The sequence below is a fragment of the Rhinatrema bivittatum genome, chromosome 12 (assembly GCF_901001135.1).
Source record: "Rhinatrema bivittatum chromosome 12, aRhiBiv1.1, whole genome shotgun sequence".
Lineage (NCBI taxonomy): Eukaryota > Metazoa > Chordata > Amphibia > Gymnophiona > Rhinatrematidae > Rhinatrema > Rhinatrema bivittatum.
The window spans coordinates 29,587,446-29,603,525 of NC_042626.1; the positions used below are offsets into that span (position 1 = coordinate 29,587,446).

Genomic DNA, 16,080 nt, shown 5'->3' on the forward strand with positions numbered 1-16,080 from the left:
AGTCAGAGTTATAAGTTCTGTTTTCCTCTCAGCGTGTATCAGAAAGGTAAACATTGGATAGCAGAAATGCAGATGTTCTTATCCACCATTGCAGCAAACTACACGTTTCTCAAATCAATAAATAATAATAAAAACAATTGAATTTAGAAATGATTACACAGCCCCCCTCCCCTGCCAGGGAAACGAGGACCTTCGAGACAGCAGATCCCTTAACTCTGTGCAACAATGAGGATCACATAGGGCCTTTCATCCAGACAGGATCCCCAAATACTTTGCTCTCAACCAAAAGGAGGGAGAAAGAATTAGCCAGAAAAACAACTAATTGGTGCTTATATATTGTACTTAGGATAAATACAATGTTTGGTTTTCATGCTAAGCTCCTGGAAAAGCCCTGTGAACTTTTCCAAATGCTGGTACCGTCTGCTCTTGGCTTTAACATATCCGCTTTTCTTGGGATAGAGCTGGGACGAGCCTGCCATGTTTAAACTTGCTTAGTATCTTGGTTGTGAGTAATAATTATTTTCTTGTTTTCCTCTCTTTCGTGGTCTTAGAGTTGTATAGGGAAATGCAGCATTTGTTATCACTTGGGGGGGGGGTTTATAATAAATTATGGTATATATATATATATATATATATATTTTTTTTTTTATTAATGAGCTATAATTTTTCCATTTCCCCATGAGATTTTATAGATGCAAACTCCCCTGACCGCAGGAAAAATAACTGAATATGAAACTTTCAAAGGAGGGAATAGGGAAATATTACAGGTAGAGCACGCAGGCCCTTGCAGTGTAAGTTTCCCGCATGCTCCTCGCTCGATGTTCTTCCATCCTGCTCTGCAGGGAGCACCTCTGAGGGCGAGAGGGGTCATTTAGTGTCCATCTCTGTGCAGTCTTTGCCTCTCTCCTGAGACTGCTGACAGTAGTGGCAATTCGTGCAAAATTGCAACGTACATTTCATCCACACTGCTATATCAGTTTCAGGTGGTAATGACTGTCAGTCTCTGCTGCCTTGAACCAGGGAACTAGAGGTAAATTAAAAAAAAAAAGGCTCTGTAGCCCTGTCCAAGACACTAGCGTAGAAACACAGATGCAAATACATTTAACCCTGGCTAGGGTCTCCAGAAGGAGTATTAGATTTGTTCTTCCCCCAAAGGGAGATCAATCAGTCAGATGCCAGAGAGATCTGTACACCCATTGATCTGCAGAGTGCAAGTTCTTTCCTGTGAAGGATGGGCTTCTGGGAGGTTCCCTGAGGCGGACATTGTAGTGCTCAGTGATGGTGGTGCTTTCCCTTAAAAGGGAATGGGTTAGAAATGAGGATATAAAACTTGCTGTCCATGAGGCACAGGAGATTTGTGCTGCTTGGAGTTAGAGAAGGAGTGTAAGGGGATTTCTAGCCCAGGAATCCTGTCCGGGACAAGAGTGGATTAGTGAGTTTGATCAGTGACACAGCAATTGCACAACTTTATCTGAGCCTACAGAGAAAGCAAGTCCAGAACAGTACTTAAGATCCTGCTGTCTCAGTGCAGGGGAGCCAGCTGCAGCTCTTCCTTAAATACCTCAAAATTCCCCACAGGCGACCCTGCACTGAGGAAAAGATGACTCATGGGAACCGCTCTCATACATATTTACACATCTACATCAATATATCTATGTACGTATGACTATTTTTTGTATGGACAGACACCTCGGCACAGATTAGGAAGATGCATGGTCAAAGATTTTTCACATAGATTTTTATTAACAGGAAAGAAGACAGTAAGACACTTAAAGAGAATATATTTTTTTCCAGCTAACATGCTGTGTGCGGTCTGAGAGTGGGGACGGGAAGTCTGAAAACCAGTTTTCTTCCTCCCCCTCCCTCCCATGCACATAGCAAGCATACATACTTGCAAGAACATCTTTACAGAGCATGTAACAGCTTTCGTCTGACTGGGGACCTGTCACATGCTACCCTTCCTTTTTAGCTTCGACTACGGTTTTTTAGAAACTGCAAAGTATACCCAGATGCAATAACCACATCAACAACTTTGCTCCTGCTGGGGTCCCAGCCACAAACTTCCTCTAACTCGCAGCGCACCATCCCAAAGCCAAGAGGCACCCAGGCAGTGTTGTAACCGTCATCCTGCCAAGTTTTCTGAAGTGGGTGATTTTGTCTTCTTAACTGTACCTACATTAACTTTTAGCTTCAGTACCACATTTTCGTAGGGGTATTTGTCCAGGGGTATCTCTTAGCTTTCTCAATATCTCTGCTGACTTGGAGCCTTGGCCCCAGCTCGCCTTCATTTGATGATCTGAATCCATTCAGGATGATTGATACAGCAGTATGAACGGTGGTTCCAAGGAACATCAGATAGATCTTTCCATTAATGAGTTTTGCAGAGCTCTGAAGAATGGTTTCTGTAAAATAGAGCAAGTCCTGTTCAGCCCACATAGTTTGATTGAAAATGTGAGTGAAGTTAATTGGGTTCCCATTTGTAAAATAAAAAAAAAAAAACCAATAAAAGAGACAGTATCAAAAAGCATCATCTAGTACATTTGTATGTCATTTGGCTGTCTGTTCGGAATCCGATCACTTTCCCCAGTCGATTAGGTATAAATATGCACCAGTCAAGACAAAACTTCACTGCAAATATTTTAAGGAAAGAAAAACAAGAAAGCAATGGAAGACAGTAATCAGGGCTTCCCAAATTTGTCCTGGTGACCTCCCAGGCAGTTGGGTTTCCAGGAAGTCTACAATGAATATACATGAAATCAATTTGCATATATCAGAGATTCAATATGTGCAAATTAATCTAATGTATGTTAATTACGGATATCCAGAAACCGCCAGTTGGCTGTGGGATCACCAGGACAGCATTTGGAAAGCAAGGGATTTCAAATTACAGTTTGACTGCATCAAAAACTTGTTGAAACATTTCTAACATTTTTAAAAAATCACTTATTGGCTTTGCCTCTGTCTATGTGCACATTATCTCCCAAACCATTCAGCTACAGCAACCAAATTTTCAAGATGGCTACAGCTGTACAAAAACTAAAAAGTGAAATAATGCTTTTCCTGTAAAACTTATGGATCTAGGTTAAAATTAAAAACAAAATATCTTTTTTCCCACTAAACTTACGAATCTAGAGCAACGTTCTTCTTAGAAAAAAAGCACTCATAGGGACTGCTGTGGACTTCTTTTCTTACTTCATCCCACTGCAAAGGTTCTACAACACAGCTGCACTTTAACGTTTATTTATGTATTTGAAATTGCTCATAATCTGCTCATTGCAGCAATAGTCATTTAAAGTACACTTATGTGCAAAAAATACATCACAGTCACAAAACCCTTAAGAGTCAACAAATGTGCAGGAAACCTGTGATCCAAGCATTCACCAGTTGTGGTCCCCTGCCCACTCCCCCGTTACACATCAATGTGCTTTGCTTTTAAATAAAGGATGATAGTTTACAAACTTGTGAATGAAAAACCTCTCTCCAATAATACTAGACTCTCATAAATATTATTTAAATCTGCTACATATTCATGCTGCTACCAGATTTAAAAAAAAAAAAAAGATAAAACTCACCAAGGAGATAGACCATGTTCTGCCCTTGCTTTTTAGCCTTGACAAGGTCTTTTAGATACTGCAGCGCATAACCAGGTGCAATAACCACATCAACAACTTTGATCCTGCTGGGGTCCCAGATGCAATCTTCCTCTAACCCGCTGGACACCATCCCGCAGCCAGGAGGCACCCAGGCAGTGTCATAACCTTTATCATGCCACGTTTTCTGAAGTGGGTGATTCTGTCTGTCTATCTTCTTCACTCTCCCCACATTAACTCTTAGCTTCAATACCACACATTCGTGGGGCCTGTTCAAGGGGTATCTTTTAGCTTTCTCTATATCTCTGCTGACGTAGACCCCTCGGCCCAGCATGCATTTTTCTGATGATTGTCTGAAGCCGTTCTGGATGACTGATGCGGCAGCATCAACGGCGGTTCCATGGAACATCAGGTAGGTCTTTCCTTCAGCTGGGTGTTCAGAGCTCTGAAGGTGGGTTTCTCTAAAGTAAGGCGAGTCCTCTTCAGCCCACATGGTTTGATTGAAAATGTGAGTGAATTGGGTTCGCTTTTGTAAAATAAAAAAACAATAAAAGAGAGATAAACAGGCAACAGTATCAAAATGCATAATCTAGTACATTTGTGTGTGTAGTATATTTAGTTATTACTTCATTATTGGAGAACTGGAATATCATGTCCAGTTCTGGAGGGCAATCCTCTGAAAGGATATAGACACTAAAAAGAGTATTGGCAGACCGGAAAAGGACTATCAAAATGGGGCAGAGCCTGCACCATGAGCTCTATTAGATGCAATTTAAGGACCTAACTATGGATACCCTAGAGGGGAGGAGAGACTGTGGGGTTATGATAAAGCAGCAAAATATTTCAAATCTATAAATAACAGACAAAGTTGTAGACTCAAGCAAAAGATCCGAAAATATTAGCTTACAAAAAGGATGATGGATTCACGGAATGGTAGAGACAAAAATAGTAATATAATTCAAGAAAGCACAGAGGATCCTTGGTTATGAATGAGTGAAAGGAAAGCCGGAGATCAATTGGATTCTTCAGCTTTGCATCAGGAATGTAATTGGGCAGATAAGAGATGGGCCTAATGGTTCTTATTTACTGTTATATTCTGGTTTCTCAGGTCTGCATTATAAAACGTACAATTTGTTAAGATGTACATTTCTCAAGTATCTGATGCGGTAAACTGCACTGGTTCCTTTTTGTAGAACATGCTGATGGAAAAAATACCAGAGGCCTCAAAATGAATTAAGGCTCTGAAGAAAGAAGAAGAAGCAACATATGAACTATGGCCTAGTTTTGCAAAGTAACACACACATTAGCAGAATCCAGGTGAAACGTCAACAAGTGAGTCACAGGATGAGCATGAGATAAGAAGATAACAGATCTGAGAAAGGGTATCTGTGAAGATAACAGATCTGAGAAAGGGTATCTGTGAAGAAAGTTTGTGCATATGAAGTAAGATAAGATCAAACGGGAACAAAGAGTAGCTGCATTTAGCAGCAAGGTTAACTGAAATCTTGTGGTTTGGAACAAATAGTAGTTATCAATTAGCTTACAGAAAATGTATATAAAAAGAGCTTGCAAAAAGAAAAAATCAAGCAAATGTTCCAGACCATAGATGTGCTATGTACATGTTGTAAGTATACCTTTGCTTCCTAAGTATACCTTTGCTTATACTCAGTATAATAAATATATTATTGTGTGATTTAAGACTTGGTCAGAGTTGTTCATGCGCAAACATTTTATAGCAACTACACCCTCGCTTCTCCCTTTACAAGAAACCTTGATGGGAACTAAGACTTCAGTTTATCACCAACGTATTTCCGGTCGAGTATTTGGGGAAAACTAAATCCTTCTGTCACAGATGAACACTTTCTAAGAAATCAAGAGACTCATTTATTCTGTTCTGGAAGGTCAGATGGACCTCGATGTTTTCAGCCACCTTCCTGAATTTTTCACAAGGAATACAAATTAATAATAAGTTTGGGGGGAGGGGGGGGGGGAGAAATGGGCTTCCTAAAAGTCTTCACTGTTTTGTTTTTTTTCTTTCAGGAGCTGCAAGCTAAGATTCTTTTGTATTTTTATCTTTGACATGAGATGAAACGCAGTTATACAATGAATACATTTATCTTTGCATACCGTTTGTATATGCATTGAAGAAAATACTTTACAAAAGTAAAATCATGTCCTTTGATTTTTGGTTTGCTTTATCCACCCCCTTTAATGCCTATTAGCCTCTCCGCCACCTACTCCTTTATCTACTTCCATGCACACTTTGGTCCTGGATGTCTTTGCTCTTGGAGACAAAATCAGATTGCCCTTCCCTTCCCAACAATAACCTTTTCCACCCTGGATTCTCAACAAATCTTAACTTCCCTCCCCTCCCTCCTACCACTCAGAAACCATACAAGAGCTGGATCAGTATCCCCATCCCAAAGCTGTGTTGAAAGTCCCCATCCTGAGCAGATCATATATAAATGAATGCCTTATTTCATGTTAAGCCTTTCTCATGTGCTATTTCCTTTTGACTCCCTTTAAATTACCTGCCTGCCTTTCATCTATTTCCTTAAGGGGGAGTGCAATAATGCCTGATTAAGTGAAGTTTTATAATTTACTTATTTGAATATGTGGTTGTGCCTTATTGCATTTCTGTTTTCCTGTAAGTGAGAAGAATCTTGCTGTAATGATTAAAATGATTTATTTATTTATTTAAGGTTTTTATATACCGGCATTAGTATGCAAACATCATGCCGGTTTACATTGGAACTAAAAAGGAGGAAAGGCAATACAATGAACAGGGGTATTGGGAGGGGGCATAGCATAGGCTGCAGAGGAGATGAAGGCAAGGAAGCGGACAGTAAACTGTGATGAACTATGTACAGTATGGAGTATAACTATAAATACATTATAAATACATTATATACAGGGCTGTGGATCAATTGTGTTAGTCAAGAGGACAGAGGGGGCAGGGTGGAGCGGGAAAGAGAGGTCTATTCGAGGTAGGCTATTCGGAAGAGCCAGGTCTTTAGTTTCTTTCTAAATTTTGCGTAGCATGATTCGAGTCTAAGGGGGGTCGGAAGGGAGTTCCAGTGCCTGGGGCCTGCGATGGAGATTGCTCTATCCCTTGTAGAAGAGAGGTGGGCTTTTTTAAGGGAAGGTATGGTAAGGGTACCTTTATTGACAGTTCTGGTGGGCCGGTCAGAGCGTGTAAAGATGAGCGGGTCATCAAGCCAGTCAGAGTTATGGGAGTAAAGGGATTTGTGGATAATGGACAGGGTTTTGAAGAGGGTACGGGATGTGATGGGGAGCCAATGAAGGTCTTTGAGTATGGGGGTGATATGTTCAAATTTCTTGGTGTTAGTGATGACTCTAGCAATGATAAAAATAAAATTTAAAAACAAAAAAGAAAGTTCCAATCATTAGTTTATAAAGTTTTTTTTAAATCAAGCTCAACGAGAGGCGCTGTATTTAGTTGTCCCACATGTCCAAAAAAAAAAAAAAAAAAGTCATCTATATGTAATGCCCCCTTGACCACTTATCTCGCCCTGGGGCCAACCTGGCGGGAATCCCCCTCCTAGGGCAAACTCTGTCGGTTCTCACGGTCTTGGCGCCTGGTGCCTCCCCCTGGGGAAGAAGGTGTTAGTGGTTGTGATTTCCCTCCCTTCACCTCAGGAAAACGAACGGGACTGTGAACAAGGCTGGCAGTGTGTACAAATATATATATATATATATATATATATATATATATGGCCACAAGTGGAGAAAGGCCATGGCCGTTTCACCGCGCACTTGTATAGTCTAATAAACCTGTGTGTGTGTGTATATATATATATATATACACACACACACAGGTTTATTAGACTATACAAGTGCGCGGTGAAAAGGGGAAACGGCCATGGCCTTTCTCCACTTGTGGCCATAGGAATTGATGGGCAATTCTTTTCTTACTTGTTTCCACTGCAGATGTTCTGTAACACAGCTGCAATCAGGGGCGGTTCTAGCACGAAGCAGGGTGAGGCACCCGCCTCAGGCGGCAACAGTTTTCAAGCGGCAAAAAAAGTGCCCCCCCCCCCCCCCCAAACGCTCCAGTGCCACCAGACGAGAACCCGCCCCGCCTCCGAAACATGCAAATGTTCTCTCATGCATATTCATTGTGGGTATCCCGAAAACCCGACTGGCTGGGGCGTCCCCAGGACAAGGTTGGGAACCACTGCTTTAAAATGAGGGATGAGTTTACAAATGAAAAGCCTTTCTCCAATGATACTGCCCTCTCATATAGATGGTTATTTAAATGTACTACATATTCATGCTGCTAGCAGAGATAATTTTGAAAAAAATAAACTCACCAAAAGGAAGGAAGGATGATTGCTGTGGTAGAGAGGGAGAGAGATTATGGTTGTTTTTTTATAGCAAAGTCCTTAAGTTTCAGTTTCACTGCCGGCTGCCCCCTTCAACATCCTGCCCTTGATTTTATTTTTTTTTCCCATTACAGTGGACCAGAATTATACATTCTGTTCTCCTCCAGGTGTGTAACGGTGAGAAACAGTGGATAGCAGAATTGCAGATGTTCTTATCTACATTTCCAGAAAATCACATGTTTCTCAAATCAATAAATAATAAAAAACAAAACAAAACTGAATTTAGAAAATGATTACACAGGCCCCCTCCCCTGCCAGGGAAACGATGGCCCTCGAGGCAGCAGATCCCTCAACTCTGTGCAACAATTAGGAACACATAGGGCCTTTCATCCAGACAGGATCCCCAAATACTTTGCTCTCAACCGAAAGGAGGGAGAAAGAGAAAACAGAGAGAGAGAGAGAGAGAGAGACAGAATTAGCCAGAAAAACAACTAATTGGCGCTTATATATTGTACTTAGGATAAATACAATGTTTGGTTTTCATGCTAAGTCCCAAAGCAAAGCGCTATCTTACAAAGTGAACCTTTCCAAATGCTGGTCAGTGGCTTTGTGAGCGATATTTTGGAAAGGTTAGAAGGAAAGGTTTGCCTTTTTGCGGATGACACTAACAGCTGCAACAGAGTAGACATACCTGAAGCTGCAGACAGAATGATGAGTGATCTAAGAAAAGTCGAGGAGTGGTTGAAGGTTTGGCAGCCGGGATTCAATGTCAAGAATTGCAGAGTCGTGCATCTGGGGTATAGAAATCCAAGGAAGCTGTAAGTGGGGGAGGGGAAGGGAAAGACAGGAAGAGAGACCTCGGGGTGATAGTGTCTCATGATCTGAAGGCAGTGAAGCAATGTGACAAGGAGGTAGTTAAGGTCCGAGAGTTGCTGGGCTGCGTAGAGAGAGGCATAACCAGTAGGAAAAAGGAGGTGATAATGCCCTTGTACAGGTATTTGGTGAGGCCTTACCTGGACTACTGTGTCCGGATCTGGAGCCCGTATCTCAAAAAAAGATAGAGACAGGATAGAAGGGGACCAGAGAAGGGCGACCAGAATGATATGGGGGCTGCATCAAAGGCCCTATGAGATGCACCTGAACATGTACACCTTGGAGGAGAGGAGGGTCAGGGGAGAGATGATACAGATTTTTAAATACCTGAAAGGAATTTAGTGATGCCCGGGAATCAAACCTTTTCCAGTGGAAAGAAAGCTGTACAACTACGGAGTCAGGATGTGAAACTCTGAGGGGACAGAGTCAGGAAAGGGTGCTGGATGCCTGGAATGCCCTCCCAGAATAGTAACAGAATCCAAAAGGTCATGGGATAAACACAGAGGATGCAAGAAGAGGGGAAGCCTGCTCGAAGCGGCAGTTACTTGCCTAAAAAAATAATATTTCTGGGCAAAGTGGATGGATCACTTGAGTCTTTGTCTCTGCTGACATTTACTATGTTACTGCTTTTTACTTTAAAATATCCTTTTTTCTTGTGATTGAGATGGGACCAGCCCGACTAGTATCTTGGTTGGGGAATAAGACTTTTCCCTTTTTTCCTCTTTTTGGTGCTCTTGGACTTGTGTAAGGAAATGCAGCATTTGTTATGGTGTTTGTTTTGTTATTATAAGCTATGGTGCATCTTTTTTTGTTTTTTTTCCAATGAGGTGCACTTTTCTGTCCCACTGGTGGAGCTTGTGGATGTAAATGCAAGCTTATTTTGAAATTTTCTTGTCTGGTGGAGACAGTGGGTATAGACGTAGATGGGATCTCCCTGCCAGGAAGTATGTACAAGGAATTTTTAAAAATATTTTTAATTCTCCTTGTGTGCTCTGCCTCCCCTCCCCCCCCCCCCACACACATGGAGGTGGGGGGGAGGGAGGGTAATTTTGAAATGTGCTTTCTCATTTGGAAAACAACCCTTTCCTTATGGAAATTCTGTTTTTGAAAATTGCTCCCCGGCTGTTATACATTTTTCCTTTCCTGTGTAATTTTTCATAAACTATAACGTGGAAAACAAAATCCTGAATATGAAACTTCTTCCAAAAGGAGGCAAAAGGGAGAAGGAGAGCATTTCAGGCTCAGCTATGGAACAGGTGCAACACCGGCGGCTGCAGCGGCATTACAAGCCTCTCTCACACCCCCACCTTGTCCCAGCACACAGGCAGCAGCTGCTCAAGTTTTCCCCGTGCTCTCCTGCCACTGTGCCTCAGCTCTGCGCTGCAGGGAGCACCTCTGAGGGCAGGAGGGGTAATTCGGTCTCCATATCTGTGCAGGCTCTGACAAGGATCCCATGTCTGGCAAGATCATTCGTCCCCAGATGGATGATAAACATTAATACTGGAGCCTCTACTTTCTTCTGTAATTGCGTTGACTCTCTGGTTGGTATTTCTACTGGCCGAGGATCCTGGAAGGCATTTAACTGTTGTTTCCCCATCAAAATGAAATTGGTTCCTCTGATGACCAAGTCTCCCAGCAGAAGCGGCTTCCTTTTATGACCTTTGATAATGTTTAAGGGTTTTTGGGTACACAAGGTGACTACGTCCCTTTTAAATGGGATTTTATGGGATTTAAATGGGATTAAATGGGATTTTTTAAATGGGATTAAAAGGGTCCCTGAACATCCTCATGAACAATGGACCTCTGTACCTCCTCAAGTATTTAATAAGACCCACCCCTGAGTATACAATTGTTTACCTCCTGGTTTACTGCGTTCTTAAGCCTTTCTTTCCGGCTGTCTATGCCTCCAAGTTTACCTACCTTGTTAAATGTAACTTTGCTCTTCCTGTTCAATTTACTATTTTTTACTGTTTTTTGTTACAGTCCCCTGTTCGATGTAAACTGATCTGATATGGTCATCTAACCATGAAGGTCGGTATAGAAAAGTGTTAAATAAAAAAAAATAAATCTCACCTCATTTTCCATTCTTGGAGCTTCTTCGTTATCCAGTGCAGAAAAGGTTTGATGTAAGGGCAACGGGGGTAGGGGGTGGGGAGTGGATATCTTTTCAATTGCATTTCCGCTCCTCCTCTCCCCTGTTTTTCTTGTAGCAATGCTTGGGAGTAAGGTTTCAGTGTGTAAAACCTGGAAATTATACATATAGGTTTTTAGGGTACCTGTCTGGCCCAATCTAATTGTCAGGGTCAGAACTGGACACGCGTAGCAGGGCGTGCCAGGCCTCCAGGAAAACCCCTAGTATGAAGCAGGAATGACTCAGAACTCTTCTGTGGCAGCGTGCAAGGATACTTTACTTGAGAAACAGGGAGAGAAAAACAGTAAACATTTATATACTTAGCTACATGGTTCCGTACATAGAGGGTGTGCTGGTGCGACCAGACCCAATAAGCAGGGAGAAAAAGTGGAGACTCAGATTCATAATTCAGGTTACGTCCTTTCTAGATAATCCTTATATACCCACCCCCTTCCCGTGCAGAGCCAGAGCTAGCCTATGTTCAATAGGGTCTTGGCCATGGGGGCTACTGCTCAAGGACACTGCCAGCCCATGAGGATTGGGGGGAGGGGGGAGAGATGAGGTGAAGCAGGGAGACTGGAGAGCGAGAGCAATGGAAGAACAGAGATTGTTTCATGGGGACTGGGTGGAGAGCAGGTGGAAGAATAGAGCATGAACAATGTCTGGGGGAGAGATCAGACGGGGGACTAGGCCCTGGGGGAGAAGAATGGTAAGGTTGGGGAAATGGGGGTAGAAAGGCAGGGTAAGAACTGGGACTGGTGGTGGAAAAGTGGGGAAAGAATGGGGATTGAGAGGAACAGGTGAAGAACGAGAACGGACAGGGAAGAGGAAAAAAGTTGTCATTTGGGGACTTGAGGGGGGAAAGTAGGTGAAGGATGAGGACTGAGGAGAGAACAGGTGAAGAACGGGGCTCAGATACTGTGGTGCGAGATTAGGGGAAGAACAAGGAGACTCAGTGACTAGAGGTTAAGATCAGGGACTTGGGGACTGGGGATAAGCAGGGATTCGGAAGGGAAGGGAATCTGAGATAGAATTGGGAGGGCAGAGCAGGGACACTGAGACTGAGCAGTGATTTGGGGCAGACAGTAGGGCAGGGGTCGGGAACCTATGGCTCGCGAGCCAGATGTGGCTCTTTTGATGGCTGCATCTGGCTCGCAGACAAATCTTTAATAAAAAAAGTAAAAATCTAACAAAACCCCCCACCCTCCTGACGCCCCCCAAGACATCCAAAATTTATTTACTACAACCCCTCACCTTCCTGACCCCTCCAAGACCTGCCAAAAGTCCCTGGTGGTCCAGCGGGGGTCCAGGAGCAGTCCGGGAGTGATCTCCTGGACTTGGGCTGTCGGCTGCCAGTAGTCAAAATGGCGCCGACGGCCCTTTGCCCTCACTATGTCACTGGGGTCGACCAATGGCGGCGGTAGCCCCTGTGACATAGTAAGGGCAAAGGGCAGATGGCTGCCAGTAATCAAAATGGTGTCGATGGCCCTTTGCCCTTACTATGTCACAGGGGCTACTGCTGCCATTGACATAGTGAGGGCAAAGGGCCGTCGGCGCCATTTTGACTACTGGCAGCCGACAGCCCATGTCCAGGAGATCGCTCCCGGACCCCCGCTGGACCACCAGGGACTTTTGGCAGGTCTTGGGGGGGGGGGGTCAGGAGGGTGGGGGGATGTAGTAAATTAATTTTGGAGGTGTTGGGGGGGCGTCAGGAGGGTGGGGGGTTTTGTTAGATTTTTACTTTTATTAAAGATTTGTCTGCGAGCCGTGGACCTCCGCTCGGCCACCAGGGACTTTTGGCAGGTCTTGGGAGGGGGGGTCAGGAGGGTGGGGGGTTGTAGTAAATTAATTTGGTAGGTCTTGGGGGGGGTCAGGAGGGTGGGGGTTGTAGTTAGTATGGCTCTCACGGAATTACATTTTAAAATATGTGGCGTTCATGGCTCTCTCAGCCAAAAAGGTTCCAGACACCTGCAGTAGGGATTTGTAGGACTGGGGGCCTGTTAGATATTAGATGAGCTAGGGAAGGTACGAGTGAGGGTGTGAATGTCCTGCAGTACTGGAGAGAGTATGAGAGGCAGTAGAAAGGGTGTTGTAAAGATGAGAGAGAGTGGGAATGGCAGTGAAAGAGGCCAGGAAGGGGAAGCATCACAAAGAAGGGAGCTGGGGCTGATGAGGGGATGAGAGGCAGAGGAAGACAGACGAGGGTTGGGGAGTGCGTGAGTACAGGAGGAGGAAATGGGGACTAGGGAATGTGTGAAAAACAGAAAAGGAATAAGAGGCTGGGAAAGCATGAAAGATGGGAATGGGAGATAGCTGGCAGGTAGGTGAGAGATGAAAAGAGGGAGCTTGGGGACTGGAGCATTAGAGAGGGGTGAGATGCTCTGAGATTAGAGAGTCAGAGCTGTAAGGAACAGATTCGTATCAGAGGCAGGTATAGAAAATGAAAGGAGGAGAAAAAAGAAATGGAAAATGGAAAGCAATGCTAGTGAAACTTCTGTCTGAGGTGGCTGGGCTGAGCGTTGCGGGGCCGCTGGCTGTAGAAACAGCGAGGGTGCCAGGAAGGGGTGAGAATGGGAAAGGGAGAGGGCTGTCGCAGGTTGGGGAAAGGCTGGCAGTAAGCATCAACGTTTAGATACTGATGCAGCACTGCTGGGGCGGGGGGAGGGGGCAGTCACTGAGCACAAGAGAAGCAGCACCGCAGCTAATGCGAGTGTCCGAGTCCCCGGCTGGCAGGGCGGTTCTCTCATTCCTCGGCAACTGGATCAAGAGCTGATTGGTTGGCAAAAAACTTTAACACCAGGCCAGGAATCCAGGACACATAAGAGCTGGAACCAAACTTTGTGGGGGGGCCCAATGGATTGCATGGATGGAAGGGGGGTCTGCAGCTCAGTGTGCTCACCCCTGATCTAGGATGTGCTCCACTTAGTTTGTTAGGAGAAATGTGAAATTGTATTTGGAGAATTTGTTGTCTCAGTTCTGCCAGCCTCCCGTTGTATCTTTCAACATTGAACTTGGTGTGCTTTTGGGAGCTGTTAAGCACGTGATCCACAGAAAGTGCACGAGTGAGTCACAGATACCCCCTGGGCTAGTTCCGAAAAAGATCCCCCCCCGGCTGATAGTTGCCTGCAAGCTGCCCCTGACCGCAGTGACTGGGTTATATGAATTGGGGGAGTGTGGACATAAAATAGAGAGCAAAAACTCCCCCGGCTTGTTGCGACTGAAGGCTCATGGTGCTGATCCCAGCCCTGGATGCAGTGGAGCTGGACCCGCAAAGGAAGAGGAGGAAAGCGCCAGGTCACAAAAAACGTACAGAGTTTCAGATTTATTTCTTCAAACAGACTCGCCCTGCAAAGCTTCGGTTTTAGATTAGTTCATGGCACATATTAGACAGTGCACAGGCGAGGCCGAGGGCCAAAACCAACAAACTGCTCTTAGACCTGATGAGTCATCGAAAACAAAAAACAACTGTGCAGCAGCTTCTCTTACGGATATTCTTCTCTAATTCTGCGCCTACAGGAAAACGTTTTGTTTTCTCTTTTTTTCCATTTTCTTGGAGATGGAGCCCCCCTCCCTCTGCACAGTCTGGCCATCCGAGGGGTTTCCTAGAGCAAGTCTCTGCCGCCAGATGCTGCCCAGAGCCAGCAATGCTCCAGGTTTGCCCTAGAGCTGGGGGGAGATTTCAGTGGAATCTCCAGGCCTCTGGGCGATCCCTGGGAACTCTGCGCCCCCGCCTGTTCCCTGAGGGCTTGATGTAAATAAGGTATGCGGTAAAAGTGCGCGCTGAAATTCAGCAGGTTTTTTTTTAACCTGCGTGGAAAAAATAACAATAAGCAGTTGCTAGGCTAATACATCAGGAGTTTAAAAAAAAATCTACATACCAGAGATAAAATGGGCATAGGCTAAGCGCACATTTTAACTCTGAAGGCGTTTGGGTGCATGCAAGCTTCTGTGCTCACACCTCCCTCTTGCAACCTTGACCGTGACTTTGCCTGGCACAACTTCTGTGCTCACACCTCCCTCTTGCAACCTTGAGCATGACTTTGCCCGGCACACAATTGATCTTCCGTGCACATTAAAGATGATTTGCGAGCTGGGAGAAGTGGCAGCCGTGGGTCAGGATATTTTTATACTGTTTAATGGAAACTACCAGAAAGAGTCTGAAGCCATATCAGCTCTCCAAACCCTCCACTTTGTGGCAGGGGCAAGGCCAGAGGAGGTAGCAAGATCCGGTGCTGCAGGAAAAGGAAAGCACAGGGCAGAGGAAAAGCTGCCTTCCTTCCCTTTCTGGTGCAGAAAACATGCTTTGGGTGTTTGCTGCACCTAAAATAGGATTCATACACACAAAAATGTCTTCAGGGCTGAAAACATTCTTCTGCACATAAACCCCAACTACTGGTCCCCGCACTAGAACTCCAGCTTCTACCCACAGATTAAGCTAGCACTGCATTAGGGCTTAATAGCTAATGCCATCATTAGCATGGGATTTGCATAAGATGGCACAAAACTCCTTGCTGCATTGGCAGTAGTTTGTGCAGAAAACATGTGGGGGTTAAATTGTGCACTCTGGGCCCTGAGCGAGGGGAGTCACAAGAAGAGAGAGCAAAGGGGCTCTTCGCATTTCTGTTCATGCCAATCTCACCCCCTCCGGTTTCCTGCAGGACAGGAGGGGAGGGGCTGGAATACAGAGCAGAGTGACTCTTCTCTGATCTGCTTGCACGTGTCTTGGTTTAACACTCCACCTCCCCCTTACCTGCACTCTGCCTGGAAGGGACCGGAAGCAGAAGTCTGACTGCTGCCGAGTGAGATGCCTTGGCTGCCCTGTGTACCCATGCCCTGCTCGCCGGAGACTGCTGAGGTCAGGCAGAGAGAGAATGCTGCGGTCATCGTTGGAGGGCGCAGACAGTGAGAGAGCACGAATGTGTGTGTGTGTGTGTGTGTGTGTGTGTGAGAGAGAGAAAGAGAGGCTATGGGGGGAGGGGAAGAGAGAAAGTTGAAATGAACCTTCTCTCCCAGCCCCTGTTAATTTGCAGCAGACCTCAGGGTGAGCACAATTTATTTATATCCCACCTTTTGTGACACATCAAAGTGGATTACCTTCAGCTAATGCGCACTCTGCCTTCCACAGTGCATGGACGTTTAG

General features: G+C 44.8%; 1 protein-coding gene across 1 annotated transcript; it reads right to left on the reverse strand.

Annotated features, from left to right (window-relative positions):
• Positions 1-2,016: 2,016 nt before the first annotated feature.
• Positions 2,017-15,867, reverse strand: LOC115074559. The gene is made up of 4 exons (XM_029574126.1): positions 15,691-15,867; positions 10,883-11,053; positions 3,573-4,116; positions 2,017-2,402 (listed from the first exon to the last, which is right to left on the reverse strand). The coding sequence occupies exons 2-4, from the start codon at positions 10,892-10,894 to the stop codon at positions 2,191-2,193; spliced, it is 768 nt and encodes a 255-aa protein (XP_029429986.1). The 5' UTR covers positions 10,895-11,053; positions 15,691-15,867; the 3' UTR covers positions 2,017-2,190.
• Between the last annotated feature and the right edge of the window lie 213 nt (positions 15,868-16,080).